The sequence below is a fragment of the Schistocerca nitens genome, chromosome 3 (genome assembly GCF_023898315.1).
Source record: "Schistocerca nitens isolate TAMUIC-IGC-003100 chromosome 3, iqSchNite1.1, whole genome shotgun sequence".
Lineage (NCBI taxonomy): Eukaryota > Metazoa > Arthropoda > Insecta > Orthoptera > Acrididae > Schistocerca > Schistocerca nitens.
In genome coordinates, this window is record NC_064616.1 from 31,187,602 (window position 1) to 31,207,523 (window position 19,922).

Here is a 19,922-nt window from a genome sequence, read left to right on the forward strand (position 1 = left end):
TTATTAAAAACTATCAGTGTTCGGCTCCGCAAATTTAAATTATATGTAAAGTTTTACTACAGTGAGTGGGAAATAAACATCCCAGGTTGGGATGCATAAACTAAAACCAGAGGAGGGAATGGTTTGATGCAGAGGGGGAGAAATCCGCCCCCCCCCCCCATCCCCCCTGCAAATCACACACTGCCTGAAAGCCATCTTCACTATTCTCTCTCCATTATCTAATGGTCTATCTTACATCAGCATATAGTTGACAGCACTCTTATCTATTGCTCGCTGCATTTTCTCCCTCAGCTGTCCATAAGACCAATGTAGCTAAATATATTCCCTCAATACTTCTCCGAGTGCTCCCTCGATGTTTGTGTCTCACCTTAGTTCAGAAAACACATCTTCCAACCTTCTTACTTCATTTCTTAGTTTCCATGCATTGAAAGTCTAAGTGTCCACTGATGGCTGGTAATTACCATATTTTCCTGCCTTGTAAACAGTGCTCCACCCTGCAGGCAATGATCATGAAGCACCCACACCGCAAACCTGAGGAAGAAGTGTAGTACTGCCATGGCTAGAATCCCCTTCATCCTTAACCTTGGTGCACAGCAACCTGAGGACAAGGACTACAGTCACTCTCTCTCCCCCCTTAAAATAAAGTCTACTGTCACTGGTTTATATTAGACACACATATGAAAAAAAAAGAATCGTATTCTAAATACTACAGTAATACTGCACATGAAACTAACTTGCTACACAATACAAATCATTACTCTCCGTAACTCCTTACACTGCCTCAAAATCCTTTAAGCCTGTGATCACATTATTGTAACTGAAAGTACATTATATGTTTTCATTAATTTCCTTGACTGCAATGTGTATGGTACTTTCTGCATTGGTTATTCAATATCCGAGCATTCACCCCTATGTTTCTTCTTTTTTGTCTGATTCCCAGAAGTAATTCTCAGTACTTGTGGTGATGTATCTGGAGCACCTGAAAATGGCCGTAGGCATTCAATGTGCACTATTGTGTCTTTATAGGCAACTATAGCTTCACATTAACTGGAGTCATGGTCTCTATCACCTAATATGGTCCTTGCTATCCTGTGACAAACTTTTTTGTCTTACCCTATCATGTAGAAGTCTTCCCTTGCATTCAACTGCTGCTTCTTGTTGCTCCAAAGCCTTCGCATTTCTCCTCTGGACTTGCCTCCACACCTCTGTCAATGTTTGTGTGAAATTACGCTCTACCTTTTTGTCTCTACCGTACTTTGTTTTAATTGTATCAAATGGTGATGGTATTTTTGTCCCATAAATCACCTCATATGGATTAACAAATCTGTAGTACTGTACTGGTGTAAACCTTCAAATTGTAAGGTGCCATTACAAGTGAATGATATGGGTCCCAGTCATTATGGTGTGAGTTTACATATGGGTAGTCACTCAACATGTTTCCTACAATACGGTGTACCTTCTCTATTCCACCATCCATCTGTGTGTACTAGCAGACTAGTTATAAATTTGCAGATTGTAGCAATGTACATAACTGTTTCATCAAGTTGAACTCCCAATGTCAGTAGCCAACTGTTGACAATGGCTTCTCCCACTGTTGCTGCATACTGATTAGGGACTGTAGTCATTTCCAGTCATTTCCACATAGCTAGGAAAATGATCAATAGCTATCAACACAAAATGGTTTCCTACAGGAGTCCTGTTAAATGTATCCAACACATCCATTCCAAACATTTTAAATGATTTTGTAGTCTCTGGTAATCTCTGCAATAACACCTGTTTATGGCTCATATCTGCTGTCTGTGCACTATTCTTCACACATTTCTTTCTTCCTCTCCACCAGTACCTCTCTGCTACCCTCCAATTTGTTGCCCTACAAGCATGACTTCCCAATTATACATGATTGTGAGCTTCCTTTAGTACTTCCTCTTTGCATTTGTATGGCACCACCATGCATGACCCTAACATTGTTGCCTTACACAACAGACTGCCACATATGCTGAACTGCAGCTGTACCCTATATAGCTTGCAGTTGGAAATATGTACTACCTGCCATTGGGCAAGGCCTAGCCCTTATGGCTGTATTGTGACCACATTGTTAACATACTCGATGGCCCTTCAAGCCTAATAAACACTTTAGGGCTGTAAAATGTGTAACTACTTTAAATTTTTCCCAAATGAGACCAATGAAAAAAGTAAATAAATTATTTATTATTTCAAAAGTAAATGTCAAAGCTATTGATACATGTATCCCACTGTGAGACAAGACAGGCAGTTCCTTCATGGAAAAATGTTTGCAGTTGCCTACAAAACCATAATTATATACAGGCACACGTCTTTTCATCCAAAGCAAATTAACAGCCACAAATGTTTTTCTTCTGGACTCCAAAAATATGGAAATTGCATGGAGAGAGATCAGGGCTTTATAGAGAATATGTAAGGGCTTCCCAGCAAAACTTCTGCAGCATTGTCAATACAATAGGTACGCCAGTCCATGTAAGCCAAGATGATTCTTTGAAACACTGTGCCATAATTAATGCACAATGGTACGTGGGCACTTTGCAAAAATTGGAGCATGCTATCAAGCCAAAAAGCCCAGGAATGGTGGTGGATGGCATGATTCTGTTTCAGGATAATGCATATCAACAAGTTGCCAGTTTTTTTTTTTTTTTTTTTTTTTTTTTTTTACTACGCTGCAGAAATTACGCTGTGAAATCTTTACACATCCTCCATACAATTTCAAAATAACCCCTGGTGATTCCTTATTTTTGGAGCCTTGAAGAAAGACATTCACAGCTGTTGATTTTCTTTGGATGAAGAGATGCATGCCTGGGACAGTCATGAAAAAATTTTTCATGCAGGCATTGACAATCTTGTCTCACAGTGGGATATATGTATTAACGGTTATAGCAATTACTTTTGAAATAATATACAGCTAGCTTATTCTTTTCATCTGTCTCATTTTCATTTGACTGTCCCTTATAAGTAACACCACAATTATGTAATTCTGTATATGGGACTAAGCAACCTTTTTTCCATGGTGGAATAGTTCTTTTCTGCTTTGTTGTGTTGATACAATCATAACAGGATGTTCGTCACTGATGACCTCATGGGCTCCACATGCACTCCAATGCCTGATTGGATGCATCACGTGGTAACGTAAATTCTTCCTGATAGTCCAGGAATACTAAAAATGGGCTCAATGCTAATGCTTTCTTCAGTGATTCAAATACACTTTGACATTACTCTGTCCAGTTAAATGTAACCTCTTTCTTTAACAACTGTATAAATACTTATGCTATATCTATGAAGCCCCTCACGAATTTTGCATAATAATTAGTGAGTCTTAGAAATGATCACAACTCCTTACCTGCTTTAGTAACTGAACCTTGGGTCTGCTTTGGCTATCTTCCCTGCTGATTACGTGACCTAAGTAACCCAATTCCTGCCTGACCTCTAGGCCCATTGTCAAAATGCTACCTACAGTCTTTCAAAAATTCTTTTAATCACCGCCAATGTTCATTCATATCTTCTGAAAACACAGTTATATCAACCAGATATACCAAATGCTGCCCACATTTTAATCACCTCAGGACTCCATCTAATAACTCGTGAAATGTTTCCAGAGCATTCTTCAATCCAAATGGCATCCTATACTGATAATAACCCCAGGGTACCAAAAATGCTGTCGCTGATTGTTCATCCATAGCTACCTCTATTTTGTGGTATCTACTCATCAAAAATCCATAGCAGAAAAATATTGGCACTGTCCTAAATCATCAACAGCCTCCATGATATTAGGGATGGGGTATGTGTCAGTCACCATCTTACTGTTAAAATGTCTATATACACAGCAAAACCTACATTTCTTGGACTCATCTGTCCATTTCTTTGGCACAGTGACAATAGTGGCACCCCATGGCCTAAAACTTTCTGCTGTTATTCTGTCAGCTAACTGTTGGTCGATAAATTATTCTGTAATTGGCTGCAAATAATGAAGCAACCGATATTGTTAATGATACTTCATTTCCAATCAGTATTTGATGTTGCATAATGGGTGTTGCCTTTGTCAGTCCTTAAGGAAAAAACACGTCTTCAAACTCAAAAAGTCCAACCCTAAGATAATACAATAACCATCACTTACATGATGCAACACATCCATACATTGTTCAAACTGAACCACCTCAATTTGAAAACTTAATTCAATCAATCCAGTTGCTCTCACATCACTATCCCCTACCCCATGCAACCTATGGTATGGGAGGTCAATCATTTTCGACTGAAAAGCTCTCTACTCACTACTGACACATGCACCCTAGTATCCAAGCTGCATTGACATTTACTGGGAGTGCCACTCAGCAGACTTGGGATTCACTTCAATGTTTAACACAGGACAATTAACTCATTATTTACCTCTATTGCCATTTCCATTATTTTTCTGCTGATAACCACCCTTCCTACACCACTGAGGCTGCTGACACTCCCACATTTACAACATTTCAAATCATTGGAGAATATCCCACATTAATCAGGTTCACCAGTTCCTAAACTAATTTCCTTGTATTCTGTTGCCAATCTAGCATTAGAATATAGAACTTCTGAGGTACCTGTCTACATCATGTTAGGTGACAGGCCTCTCAGGAATGCGTTGAGAGCTCTATGTTTGGTTTCCTGCAGTGTTACTTAATTCATTTTATCATTCTCCCCTAACTCATAATCCCATATCTTAACTTTATGTATTCTATGGATGAACTCCTCTACTGTTTCCCTATGTTTTCTATAAACGTACTCAGTTGCCCCTAAAAATCGTCACACTGTTTTGCTTTCTTGACTATCTCAAGAGGGATGCCTCAACTGCTTAAAAGTTTGTGCAGCTTTTAACACATAATTACATCTATCAAACGTCTTTGCCTCACTGATATATGGCAGTTTTGTTATCAGTAACAACTGATTATCTGACCAACTACCAAAATCTGCCGATGTCTTCAAGTGCTCCAAAAGGGATACCTACCAGAAAAAGGAGTGATCAGTCTGGTGGAGGGTGGATTCACTTCACGCTCAGACAGCTATACATGCTAGCCATTCATCTGTCCCTCTAACTCTGACTTATCTGCCATTAGCTGTGCTACCCTATCTTGTAAAACTCATACTGCTACTGGCCTGGACTCAAGGATGATCTCAAGGTCATCTTAGACCTTACTCAAGTCAGTACTTTATTGATAGAAGTATGTAATAACAAAGTTACAATCACTGAAAGAAAATATTTATTGTGAATGTTCAGTGATGTATAGCAATACACTACATGCTGTTAATTCTCCATTTCCTTTGCCTTAGTTAAAAACCCATATACCTCCTAAAGCATTCAGTTTGGACAGTAATTCTTTTATATTTCTTTGATGTTTTCATAGATCTGTCCTCCTTAACCATAATGAGGGCAGGTTCCCAGGCTTTGCTGAGGCGAAGGTGCAGCCACAGTTTATCAGTTGGTCCCTATGTCATATTAGGGTGGCTTCATTTATTACACAGACCCAATATTCAGATGTCTATGCCAAAATTCTGGTGTAGTCTTATTCCATAGCGTGTAATATGGGCAAATGATGTGTGCAGCCCCTGACTCGTTTGACTGGAGTAAACGGGTGTGGTGGTGGGGTTCATGGCAGATATCTTTGACTGTGTGCACCATTTGGCCATTAGACATATATACCTATATCGATATACTTACACAGTGTGAGAGTGTCCTTTACACTCACTAATAGTGCCCCAGATTTAGTCAGCAGGTGGAAAACCATCTTAATGGAGTGTTTTCTAAGGATCTGTCCAATTACCCCAATAAAGTGCAAGTGCCTATGACCTATTCCTTTTCTCATTCTTCTTCTTTGTCTGTGAGTTGTGCTGTTATCATGGCATGTAGGATTTGTCAGATTTAGCATTCCAGGAAGCTGTTTTTTCAGAACAACATTTGCAGATCTTCTATTTGTCCAGTCCTGTCACAGGCTTATTCTACCCCATCAGAGGCCAGGCCACATGTGAAAGCAGCCATGTTATATACCAGCTCTGCTACAGCCACTGCACAGCATTTGACGTTGGTATGACAACCAACCATCTGTCAATCAGAATGAATGGCTACCACCAAACTGGTGCGAAAAATGAGGCACCTCACCCATTGGGGCAACATGCAGCAGAGCACAACATGCAAGAGTTCAATGGATGCTTCACAACCAATGCCATCTGGAGCCTCTTCACTACCACCGGTTTTTCTGAGCTGCACAGATGGGAGCTATCCTTACAGCACATCCTTCTTCGCTCCTGTAACCTCCATGGCCTAAACCTAAGGTAACTCACTGCCCCCCCCCCCCCCAACCCTCACCCAATACCCAATAGTGTGTGTGTGTGTGTGTGTGTGTGTGTGTGTGTACACACTCCATCCCCTGTCCCAGTACTCCCACCCATTTTGTGTCAGCTAGTTGTGTGCTGTCATCTCATGCTCTAGTCAATGAAATCTCATGCCCAGCTGTCTGTCACCTGACCCCTCCAGCTGCACCACTACCTAGCCCACAGGCGGCTCCTCTCTCTCCTACAAGCTGCCAGACACTTGCCTCCAACCCTCTCCGTGCCTCCTGCCTCTCTCCACCCTTCAACTCGCTCCATCCTGCAACCCCGTCTCACCCAGTACACACTCCATGGTCCAGGAAAGAGCTGGCAGTTGACTGAGAACACTGTAGGGAGACAGCCATGTACATGTGTGTGTGTGTGTGTGTGTGTGTGTGTGTGTGTGTGTGTGTGTGTGTGCATGTTTCTCCCAATAGCCTGAAAATCATCTATCATCTCCATAATGCTTTCGCTATTACTAAATGATCCTGTAACAAAGTGCACTGCTCTCCTTTGGATCTTCTCTATCTCTTCTATCAACCCTAACTGGTATAGATCCCACACCGGTGAACAGTATTCAAGCAGTGGGTGAACAAGTGTACTGTAACCTACTTCCTTTGTTTTTGGACTGCATTTCCTTAGGGTCCTTCTAATGAATCTCAGTCTGGCATCTGCTTTACCAACAATTAATTTTATGTGGTCATTCCATTTTAAATCATTCCTAATGCCTACTCCCAGATAATTTATGGAATTAACTGCTTCCAGTTGCTGACCTGCTATATTGTAGCTAAATGATAAAGGATCTTTCTTTCTATGTATTTGCAGCACATTACACTTGTCTACATTGAGATTCAATTGCCATTCCCTGAACCATGCGTCAATTCATTGCAGATCCTCCTGCATTTCAGTACAATTTTTCATTATTACTACCTCTCGATATACTACAGCATCATCCGCAAAAAGCCTCAGTGAACTTCCGATGTTATCCACAAGGTCATTTATATATATTGTGAATAGCAATGGTCCTGTGACACTCCCCTGCGGCACACCTGAAATCACTCTTACTTTGGAAGACTTCTCTCCATAGAGAATGACATGCTGCATTCTGTTATCTAGGAACTCTTCAATCCAATCACACAATTGGTCTGATAGTCCATATGCTCTTACTTTGTTGATTAATTGACTGTGGGGAACTGTATCAAATGCCTTGCAGAAGTCAAGAAACATGGCATCTACCTGGGAACCCGTGTCTATGGCCCTCTGAGTCTCGTGGATGAATAGTGCGAATATCGAGTTAATGCTATAGAGGCAAGTGAGCCGCGCAGAGTGGGTGCGCATTTAGAGGCACCACGTGACTGACTGCGTGGCCCCTCCCGCCGGAGGTTCAAGTCCTCCCTGGTGTGTTTGTTGTTCTTAGCATAGGTTAGTTTAAGTTAGTTTCAGTAGTGTGTAAGTCTAGGGACTGATGACCTCTGCAGTTTGGTCCCTTAAGAACTCACACACATTTGAACATTTAGAGGCAAGTGACTCTACAAACACAAGTGTAATATACACTATCAGAAAGGTACATGCTACATGGGAATAAAACTATTCAACAAGTTGCCAAATGATATAAAATCTATGCTAAATATTAATGCTTTTGAAAGATCAATTAGAGAATATCTACATTACTACTGCTTCTGCTCAGTAAGTGAATACTTGAACCACAATAAATGTATAGATCTGTAACTCTTGTAATACATTAACATGTAGAAGTATAGAAAACTGTCCTCTGTAATAACTAGAGTTAAGTCCATTATCATCTACATTGTACCACATATTATCAATAAATAAATAAATAAAAAGTATCTGGACACCTGTTAATGGACATTAATATGGGGAGTTCCACCTTTCACCTTTACAGTGGCTTGAAATAACCTGGAAGCACTTTCAATAAGATGTCTGAATGTCTGTGGAGGAATGGCAGCCCATTCTTCCTCAAGAGCCACAACCAGAGAAGGAAGTAACGTTTGACACCTGGCTTTGGAGCAAAGTCGAAATTCTGGCTTATCCCAAAGGTGTTCCATTTGGGTTCAGGTCAGGACTCTGGGCACACCAGTCCATTTCAGGAATGTCACTGTCCACAAATAATTGCCTCACAGAACCTGCTTTATGACAAACTGCATTGTCATTCTGATACAAATAATAATTGTTTCCATTTACTTTATGATAAATGTGTTCATATCCTTCCATACCTAACATTTTCATAAGCACAATAAAGGTACAACACCCTGACCATGAAACATGCCCCCATAACATAACACCACCTCCTCTGTACTTCACTGTTAGGATTACATATGATGGCAAGTAACTTTCTCCAGGCTTTCGCCAAACTAAATCATTCCATTGGATTGCCACACAGTATAGCAAGATTTTTCACTCCAAATAATTCATTTTCAGTCATCCTCTGTCCAATGATGTTGCTCTTTACACCATCTCAAGCGTCACTCAATACTGACTGCAGAAATGTGTGGTTTATAAGGAGCTGATCAACAATTGCACATCTTCCTCAGCTTCCAACACATTGATGGTAGCACCTTGGAACTCAGGATTGATCTCTTCTGCTGATTCAATGAGATATTTTACAACCACCCTTCACAATACTTGACAGTTATAGTTCATCAGTACATGAGGTCTGCCTGGTCTTGGTTTAGCTGTGGTTTTTCCTTCACATTTCCACTTCACAATCACATTGTGAACAGTCGACTTGAGCAGCTTTAGAAGGTTTCAAGTGTCCCTGATGAATTTGTTACTCTGGTTCTTGTATGAAATCAATGAGCTCTAACGATGGACCCATTCTACTGTTACTGCTTCTCTACTGACAACACAATACTCACCACCTCCTTTTATACCATTGGGCTGCCTCTCATGGCATGTAGTAGTCAATTATTCATTACATAGGTGTGTGTGGATACTTTTAATAGGATAGAGTACTTCAGAACCCTAATGCTACATATCATTGACAGCAGCTCTTCACATTAGGTCACAGACTACCTGGTGTGTCGTTTTTCATCAACCAGTCCCCAAACACAGCTCAGTTGGTTTTATTTATTTATTTAACTTGATCCATCTCTGAGCATTTTTATGCAATTGATGTCATCATAGAGAGTTTACATATTTTCTGCAAATACATTTTGTTGACATAGTTACAGTACAAATAATAATAATAATAATAATAATAATAATAATAATAATAATACAAGGCACATAAAATATACTCTAGAGAACAATTTCTTAATTTACCATACATAGAAAATAATATCCAGAAGTATCAAATAAGCTATTGCCATACTAATATAAATAGAAAATAGTTTACAGTTAGAAATAATTTAGCATCTCAGGTCATCCTTAGAACAGTTTTGAAATTATGAAATATTGTAGAAAGCCTTTTTTCCAACAATTTTTGAGTTTTTGTTTTAAAATCATTGAGTCATTATGCACCTGTAAAGGTAAGGTATTAAATAATTTTATACCCAAATATTCATAGGTAGACTGTTTTCTTTAATATAGTTTTGTGGAAGTCTATTAGTTTCAGCTCCCAAGCTATATGTTGATGTACAGCTTCTCCCAAGATGTAATTGTTTAAGTTTTCTTTAATCTTTAGTAGGCAACAGTATATATATAAAGTGTTGGGACTATCAATGCTTTTAAGTATTTAAAAAGTGGGTTTTAGATTTTGTAACTTCAGAAATAGACTTGATAGTCTCTCTCTCTCTCTCTCTCTCTCTCTCTCTCTCTCTCTCTCTCTCTCTCTCTCCTTTTTTTTTTTTTTTTTTTTTTTTTTTTTTTTTTTTTTTTTTGCCAGATGAAAATTTTTTGGGCACCTGCAGAATTGAAACTTCCTGGCAGTATAAAACTGTGTGCCAGACTGAGACTCAAACTCAAGACTGGGCAAGTGCTCTGCCTGTGAAAGGCAAAGGTCCCAAGTTCGAGTCTCAGTCTGCCACACAGTTTTAATCTGCCAGGAAGTCTCATATCAACGCACACTCCGCTGCAGCGTAAATATCTCATTCTATGAAACCTGCAGAATTACCCCATAAAAGGATACCATATTGCAGGTGGCAGTGAAAAAAAGGCATAATAAAAGTTAAGTAACAGAGGCTTTGTTACACATGTCTGTAGTTTAGTCAATAAAAAGGTAACATGTGAGAGCTTTCTGCATGAGTGGTCTGTCTGTTTGTCCCAAGTTAATTTGCAGTCAGGGTATATACCAAGTAGCTTAACAGCTGAGCACTCAGTTTCACTGCTAAATAAGCTGAAAGTGATGTTCACTGTCTTTTCATAGTTGATGGATAGCTCATTGGTTTTGAATCATAATAGACAAGTTAAGGTACTCGTTGTTTTTCTGTTTCAATTTTTTATGTCTTTCCCAGAGCTAATGAATGATGTGTCATCAGCATAAGCTACAGATTTAGTGAGCATGTGACAAGGAAGATCATTCACAAATATTATAAACAGTAAAGGGCCAAGCACAGAACCCTGAGGAACACCTTGAGTTACCTCTAAGTATTGGGACTTTTGGTTATTCTAAACTACAGTTTGTTTCCTGTCACATTGAGATGGGTGCTTATGATGGAAAATTCTAAGTGTTTGACTCCATAACACCAGTTTCTCCAGTAGCACTGTATGCTTCACCAAATCAAATACCTTCCTTACGTCAACTAGAATGGCTTCAGCAGATAACTTTGATTGAAATGATGTTTGTATGAAAGAAATGATGTCTTTAACAGCTTTCATTGTTGATAATTTAGACGTAAAACCATATTGAGATTGAGTCAAAACATTGTTTCCAGAAAAATGTCTGAAAATTTCCTGTTGTACTCAGTATTCTCTTATTTTGAAAAGGATAACTGCCAGTGAAATTGGACGATAATTATTTGTGCATATTTTGTTGCCCTTTGTATGAATAGGGATGACAACTGTTCTTTTTGGAAGCTCTGCAAAATGGCTACTGGCATACATCCAGTTTATTAATGTAAAAGGTGAGTTGATATGAGATCCACTATTTTTAATCACAAAATTTGATAAGCTATAAATGTTCTGAGATTTTGAATTTTCTAGTTTTTTAATTGTTTTAACCACATCACATACTTCTATTTGTGTCCACTTGAAAGTTGGCCCAGTATTTGCACAATTTTGAAGAAACTGATTGCCAAAAATGGGGTCTAGATTAGAGCATACATTGAACCAGAAATATACTGACCAGAAGTTGGGGTTGTAGTCAGGTTTGCTGCCTTGACAAAAAATGGATTAAATTCATGTGCTGTGATACTGACAGTACTTATGATTTCTTTACAATCTGTACCCAACTGTGCTTTTATGCTGGCTTACATATATTATTTCATTTTTCAATGTAATGTTCATTTTCCCTTGTTGTTGTTGTGGTCTTCAGTCCTGAGACTGGTTTGATGCAGCTCTCCATGCTACTCTATCCTGTGCAAGCTTCTTCATCTCCCAGTACCTACTGCAACCTACATCCTTCTGAATCTGCTTAGTGTATTCATCTCTTGGTCTCCCCCTACGATTTTTACCCTCCACGCTGCCCTCCAATACTAAATTGGTGATCCCTTGATGCCTCAGAACATGTCCTACCAACCGATCCCTTCTTCTGGTCAAGTTGTGCCACAAACTCCTCTTCTCCCCAATCCTATTCAGTACCGCCTCATTAGTTATGTGATCTACCCATCTAATCTTGAGCATTCTTCTGTAGCACCACATTTCGAAAGCTTCTATTCTCTTCTTGTCCAAACTATTTACCGTCCATGTTTCACTTCCATACATGGCTACACTCCATACAAATACTTTCAGAAATGACTTCCTGACACTTAAATCTATACTCGATGTTAACAAATTTCTCTTCTTCAGAAACGCTTTCCTTGCCATTGCCAGTCTACATTTTATATCCTCTCTACTTCGACCATCATCAGTTATTTTGCTCCCCAAATAGCAAAACTCCTTTACTACTTTAAGTGTCTCATTTCCTAGTCTAATACCCTCAACATCACCCGACTTAATTCGACTACATTCCATTATCCTCGTTTTGCTTTTGTTGATGTTCATCTTATATCCTCCTTTCAAGACACCATCCATTCCGTTCAACTGCTCTTCCAAGTCCTTTGCTGTCTCTGACAGAATTACAATGTCATCGGCGAACCTCAAAGTTTTTATTTCTTCTCCATGGATTTTAATACCTACTCCAAATTTTTCTTTTGTTTCCTTTACTGCTTGCTCAATATACAGATTGAATAACATCGGGGAGAGGCTACAACCCTGTCTTACTCCCTTCCCAACCGCTGCTTTCCTTTCATGTCCCTCAACTCTTATAACTGCCATCTGGTTTCTGTACAAATTGTAAATAGCCTTTCGCTCCCTGTATTTTACCCCTGCCACCTTTAGAATTTGAAAGAGAGTATTCCAGTCAACATTGTCAAAAGCTTTCTCTAAGTCTACAAATGCTAGAAACGTAGGTTTGCCTTTCCTTAATCTTTCTTCTAAGATAAGTCGTAAGGTCAGTATTGCCTCACGTGTTCCAGTATTTCTACGGAATCCAAACTGATCTTCCCCGAGGCCGGCTTCTACTAGTTTTTCCATTCGTCTGTAAAGAATTCGTGTTAGTATTTTGCAGCTGTGGCTTATTAAACTGATTGTCCGGTAATTTTCACATCTGTCAACACCTGCTTTCTTTGGGATTGGAATTATTATATTCTTCTTGAAGTCTGAGGGTATTTCACCTGTTTCATACATCTTGCTCACCAGATGGTAGAGTTTTGTCAGGACTGGCTCTCCCAAGGCCGTCAGTAGTTCCAATGGAATGTTGTCTACTCCGGGGGCCTTGTTTCGACTCAGGTCTTTCAGTGCTCTGTCGAACTCTTCACGCAGTATCGTATCTCCCATTTCATCTTCATCTACATCCTCTTCCATTTCCATAATATTGTCCTCAAGTACATCGCCCTTGTATAGACCCTCTATATACTCCTTCCACCTTTCTGCCTTCCCTTCTTTGCTTAGAACTGGGTTGCCATCTGAGCTCTTGATATTCATACAAGTGGTTCTCTTCTCTCCAAAGGTCTCTTTAATTTTCCTGTAGGCAGTATCTATCTTACCCCTAGTGAGACAAGCCTCTACATCCTTACATTTGTCCTCTAGCCATCCCTGCTTAGCCATTTTGCACTTCCTGTCGATCTCATTTTTGAGACATTTGTATTCCTTTTTGCCTGCTTCATTTACTGCATTTTTATATTTTCTCCTTTCATCAATTAAATTCAATATTTCTTCTGTTACCCAAGGATTTCTACTAGCCCTCGTCTTTTTACCTATTTGATCCTCTGCTGCTTTCACTACTTCATCCCTCAAAGCTACCCATTCCTCTTCTACTGTATATCTTTCCCCCATTCCTGTCAATTGTTCCCTTATGCTCTCCCTGAAACTCTCTACAACCTCTGGTTCTTTCAGTTTATCCAGGTCCCATCTCCTTAAATTCCCACCTTTTTGCAGTTTCTTCAGTTTTAATCTACAGGTCATAACCAATAGATTGTGGTCAGAGTCCACATCTGCCCCTGGAAATGTCTTACAATTTAAAACCTGGTTCCTAAATCTCTGTCTTACCATTATATAATCTATCTGATACCTTTTAGTATCTCCAGGGTTCTTCCATGTATACAACCTTCTATCATGATTCTTAAACCAAGTGTTAGCTATGATTAAGTTGTGCTCTGTGCAAAATTCTACCAGGCGGCTTCCTCTTTCATTTCTTAGCCCCAATCCATATTCACCTACTACGTTTCCTTCTCTCCCTTTTCCTACACTCGAATTCCAGTCACCCATGACTATTAAATTTTCGTCTCCCTTCACTATCTGAATAATTTCTTTTATTTCATCGTACATTTCTTCAATTTCTTCGTCATCTGCAGAGCTAGTTGGCATATAAACTTGTACTACTGTAGTAGGTGTGGGCTTCGTATCTATCTTGGCCACAATAATGCGTTCACTATGCTGTTTGTAGTAGCTTACCCGCATTCCTATTTTCCTATTCATTATTAAACCTACTCCTGCATTACCCCTATTTGACTTTGTGTTGATAACCCTGTAGTCACCTGACCAGAAGTCTTGTTCCTCCTGCCACCGAACTTCACTAATTCCCACTACATCTAACTTTAACCTATCCATTTCCCTTTTTAAATTTTCTAACCTACCTGCCCGATTAAGGGATCTGACATTCCACGCTCCGATCCGTAGAACGCCAGTTTTCTTTCTCCTGATAACGACATCCTCTTGAGTAGTCCCCGCCCGGAGATCCGAATGGGGGACTATTTTACCTCCGGAATATTTTACCCAAGAGGACGCCATCATCATTTAATCATACAGTAAAGCTGCATGCCCTCGGGAAAAATTACGGCCGTAGTTTCCCCTTGCTTTCAGCCGTTCGCAGTACCAGCACAGCAAGGCCGTTTTGGTTATTGTTACAAGGCCAGATCAGTCAATCATCCAGACTGTTGCCCTTGCAACTACTGAAAAGGCTGCTGCCCCTCTTCAGGAACCACACGTTTGTCTGGCCTCTCAACAGATACCCCTCCGTTGTGGTTGTACCTACGGTACGGCTATCTGTATCGCTGAGGCACGCAAGCCTCCCCACCAACGGCAAGGTCCATGGTTCATGGGGGGGGGTCATTTTCCCTACAGTTGGCTATTCTAATTTGTGATCTGTAATATCCTTTGAGGTAGTTATAAGTGGTTTTGTCCACATTACCACTTTTTTACTTTTTCATAGCAAAGAATTATCAAGAGCCTTAGTTTCTGTACATATTTGTCAGAACTACCAGTGTGCATGATGACTGACACTGAAATCCATATGTTCACCACTGACGTAATTTGTTATTAAATAACATACAATTTAATCTACAATATACCACAACATTAATTAGAATGTTACAATAAATCATATAATTGTTAAATAAAACAAAATAATATATCCTGTAAAAACAATGTGTCATAGTACTTTAAAACTTTCAGGCTTAACAACTATTAACCACCTGTCTTCATATGAAAAGCCTAGTCAGAAAACAACTGCATAACTTTTAAAACATACAAATTGATTTTGTAAATAGTGAAAATGCATTGCATAAAAATATAGTATACAATACATGGGATACAATACATGTATAGTGTTGGCATGTTAGCAGATTTTAGTGGTATATGAAAATGTATTTTATTAGATCTGTGGAGCACAAACTAAAGTAGATATTACAGAGCAATTAGATGTTTTAAAGTAACGCAAATTTTGAAAATTAAAACACAATAATTTTCAATTTATAGCTTAAATATGCATGTTCTGAATACTTGCTGTAGTTTTGCTCTGTCTGCACTTTGGGCCAAAACAGCAAGAGTGTATACAGCATGTCTTCAAAACCATGTGTTTGTGGGAGCATTACTGTTGAACTGTAGTCCTAGACTGCCATCTGAAGATGAAGTCTGGTCTCTGAAACACATTTTGACTAACAAATGTATATATTAAAAATGGAAAGAGTAAAGAAAACCATTCGCTGTATAGTTCAAACACTGAGTGGCAGATAGGTGCCTAAAAAAGACTGAAATCATAGCTATGTATTTGGATAATGTTCTTTCTTGGAGTTAACAAGTATCAAAAATGTACTTTGCCTCTATTGGTGCTCATTGTCCAGAGGATATTAAATCTTAATCTACCTTCCATCCTTTATTTAAAAATGGCCACAAAATAATACTTCTTTTTCCAGTTCCTCATTTTTGGACGCCTTAATTCTGGTTATTTCAAATGTTATTCAGCTAAGGAAATTATGAATTTAATAGTGGCTCAACAGGCTATTCCACACTTGTAAACAATGTTGTACAACCTATATACTGCATGTTAATAATTCCTGGATAAAATAATCATACCCTCATTTTTAAACACTAGATGAATTTAAAGAGTTTAATGACTGGCTATAATTATGTATGTCTTATTTTTCCAGTTGTCATATCTATGAGTACCATGCCCACCCTTTATCAAAAAATTGATGTACCTTCATATATCTTCGTATAGTTTGTAAATCTTACACTGCTCTCTCAGCAAAACCAAAGTATAGATGGCTTGCCATTAGTCTTACTTTGACCCTACCATATCATGTGTGAAATGAGTAACTGTGTATTGTGGATGATTGTATGTTAAGCACAGTGTTATGTCTTTGATATTGTGGAAAAAAATGTGATAATGAAATGGAGAGAGAATAAAACTTAGCATCAGCACCATCATGATGTGAAGACTTGATCCCAATGAACAACTGTCCAATAATGCACTGCAGAGAGATTGGTATTTAACACAGGATTCTTCACAAAAAGTAGTCATCAGGATCTATATGTCAAACATGGTTGTTTGAAAACAGATTGGTATGACAGAACTTGTTCCAACGGTTAGTGCTCAAATTGGCTAATTGGAGGTCATATTTCAGATCATATTACATGACACCACTCTAATTTAGTTACAAGAAGTATGAAGTCAGGCATCTTTATCATTAATGAAGAAATAACCATAGAGGATACCTATATTGCACTCAGATCTTCTTATATACTGCACAGCATCATTTTCTATACATATCACACAGTAAGTGGAAGATTGATAAGGGTTATTCATGTTTTAAGAGAAAAAATACTTAGATGAAAAGTATTATCAAAATTTTATATGTGTAAAGTATGTTTAGAGAAAAGGAGAGTAAGTTTTTGTTTCAATTATTCATTATACCTTTCGCAATAAAATTTTCCTATTTTTGTGCCTCTTTACTTTTCCTGAAACTTGGTATGCCCTTGCTAAAATGCAGGACCAAATTATGGGAGGAAATAGCCTTAAAATATTCTTCATTCTTAACAGATTACAATACAGAGTAACAATGCCAATGTTTCTCAAATGGTTCAAATGGCTCTGAGCACTATGGGACTTAACTTCTGAGGTCATCAGTCCCCTAGAACTTAGAACTACTTAAACCTAACTAACCTAAGGACATCATACACATCCATGCCCGAAGCAGGATTCGAACCTGCAACTGTAGCGGTCACGCAGTTCCAAACTGAATCGCCTAGAACCGCTCAGCCACACCGGTTGGCCAATGTTTCTCAAGAAAAAAGGATTATGCTACTACAATACAACTGGCTCTGCCCTTGGGACATAAAAAGAAGAAACTTTATGTCTTAATGTTCCTTCAATGATGATGTCATTAGAGATGACCCTGAAATTTGGTTCAGCTGAATGAATGCTTAAAACTATGTCAAAAGTTTAAAAACTTACACTTCTTAAATTTATACTGTGTTTCTGAAATGATATTAAAGAAATTATGTTATTATTAGCTGTAATTGTGGAGATTTCTCTCTTTACAGAATCCTCTGCTAGTTGCTAGTCCTGTCATTGATGTGATAAACCAAGACACATTTGAATACCACTCTTCTTCATCACAACTGAAAGGAGGTAAGCAATTGTTGCCAAATGTGTTTTAATTTCCCACTGTCATTAAATAACGTACTGCAACATGTTTTGCAGGTTTTGATTGGAGTCTGCATTTCAAATGGTTGCCTCTCTCAAATGAAGAGAAAGAAAGTAAGAAAGATCCATCTGAACCTTTCACGTAGGTAAAATTTTCCTTATATGACATACAAAGTAATTCTTGTCTCCCTGAGTTAACTGCCACTAAAGAAAGTAGTATGCTACTTTTATAAAGGGAAATACAAACTTTGAACCACTTTGTAATATAACTTGCATAAACCACACCAACATTTTAACTGCCTTTCTGAAACAGGTACTGTGTTTACAGTGTTGATAGAAACATGTTTTGTCCAGCAGTAATGTTTATCAAATGTGTGGAAGCTTAAAAAAAAGTGGACAAGTGCAAGTGGGACATATGCTCTGAGGATTTCGTAAAAACTTAATTATGTACATAGGTAACAATTTCATGTGGCACAGTGGCCTGGTGCAATTCTTTCTAATGGACCTCACTTTAGTGACTTGCATACCTCTAACTTACCCCAGTTATCCAACCAGGGAAAGGAGCCTGCAGTTTAAATTGGAATCTGAACCATGTGCTGTTTCTGGTGACTCCTCATATCACTGAGAGTGAAGGCTAGGTTAAAACAATGACTAAAAACTCTGTGGCTCTGTGGCCTCTGTTTTGAGGCATGCTAGACCACCAGACCCAACAAGTAAATATTTCATCTATACGTTTTGATGAAGGAGTTAGTGAGTATCAATATATTTGACATACGTGGGTGCATTTTTTGACTGCATTGACTTAGAAGCTTAAATTTTTCGTGCCACCAATGGATTGTAGACCTTAGTACCTTACATGAATTTCAACTTGATATCTCTACTTATTCCTGAGAAAAAGGGGTCGTAATAGACAGACAGACGGAAAACAAAGTGATCCATCCATATGGGTTCTATTTTTACCGTCTGAGGTATGGAACCATTGTAAGAAAAGAAAATAAATTATTGGTTCAAAAATATCCAATTTGTGACACTTACCAGTTGGTACTACACAGCAGCTCTGTGCAGCAGCCCCTTATATCATCTAGAACCTTCATCTGAGGATGGTCTTTTAAATCAGAGCTGGCAACCAGAAGTAAAAATGAAAATTTAATAAGATCTGGTCTGCTTTTTATTAAAGTATTGAGTACAGTTAGTGTTGTTCCATAATGACATAAAGATTTTTAATCATTGGTGCACAGCAGTTCTCTGCACCACCTCCTCCTGTCATCTGGAGTCTTGCTCTGAGAATGGTCTTATAGACTGAAACCAATAGCCAGAACTAAAAATAAAAATTTATTGTGCTATGGACTGCTGTTTATTAAATATGCTGTTTATTAAACAAGATCACTGTTCTTCCATAATGATGTTAATAATTTTCAATGCTGGTACATAGTGTGTATATTCTCTTATAAAAGTTACTGTACATAATTTGTCACAGATCAGAATGAGTAATAATAACCTTATCTACAATACCACATAGCAAACTGAAAAATTTTCAGTGAACTGGCTAATTATGCTGTGGGGTCAACAGATAGAAAAGTTGCTTTTCAAAGAAATCTAATGTGTTTCTTCCCAACATTTTATGATATTTGATAGGTGAATTTTATTTAGAAACTTGTAGTGTCTACAGGATGTGCCAGGAGGAATGGTCAGTATGCATATCTTAAGAGCTATGAGCAATTCTTCATCTTCAATACTGTGAAACAAATTTCTTCTAGCACAAACTCTTTGCTTTCCATATTTTGGGAAAAGGTAGTATGGACCAAAACAAGAAAAAATTTCCTATTTAACATTGACTCTAAAATGCATACTTAAAGAGCTATGAACACTTTTTTAGAAGTGATGTTTCACAGTAGTGAGAATGTGAAGATGTTTTCTGTCTACTCTGTCTGCTGCCTGCAACACTCTCAAATGGGAATATTCTTGATGAATTTATCTTATCATCACATTCCATGAACAACTTAGATGAAACAGTTCTCCTAATTGCCATTATCAT

The 19,922-nt window shown here is 38.4% G+C and overlaps 1 protein-coding gene across 2 annotated transcripts in view; it reads left to right on the forward strand.

Moving 5' to 3' along the window:
• Positions 1 to 19,922, forward strand: part of LOC126247968 (polypeptide N-acetylgalactosaminyltransferase 16-like) — a 567,635-nt gene that overhangs the window by 477,191 nt on the left and 70,522 nt on the right. For both annotated transcript variants that reach the window (XM_049948532.1, XM_049948534.1), the window contains exons 7-8: positions 17,785 to 17,872; positions 17,945 to 18,029. In XM_049948532.1, the coding sequence (XP_049804489.1) occupies positions 17,785 to 17,872; positions 17,945 to 18,029 (173 nt within the window). The remainder of the gene's footprint in view (positions 1 to 17,784; positions 17,873 to 17,944; positions 18,030 to 19,922) is intronic.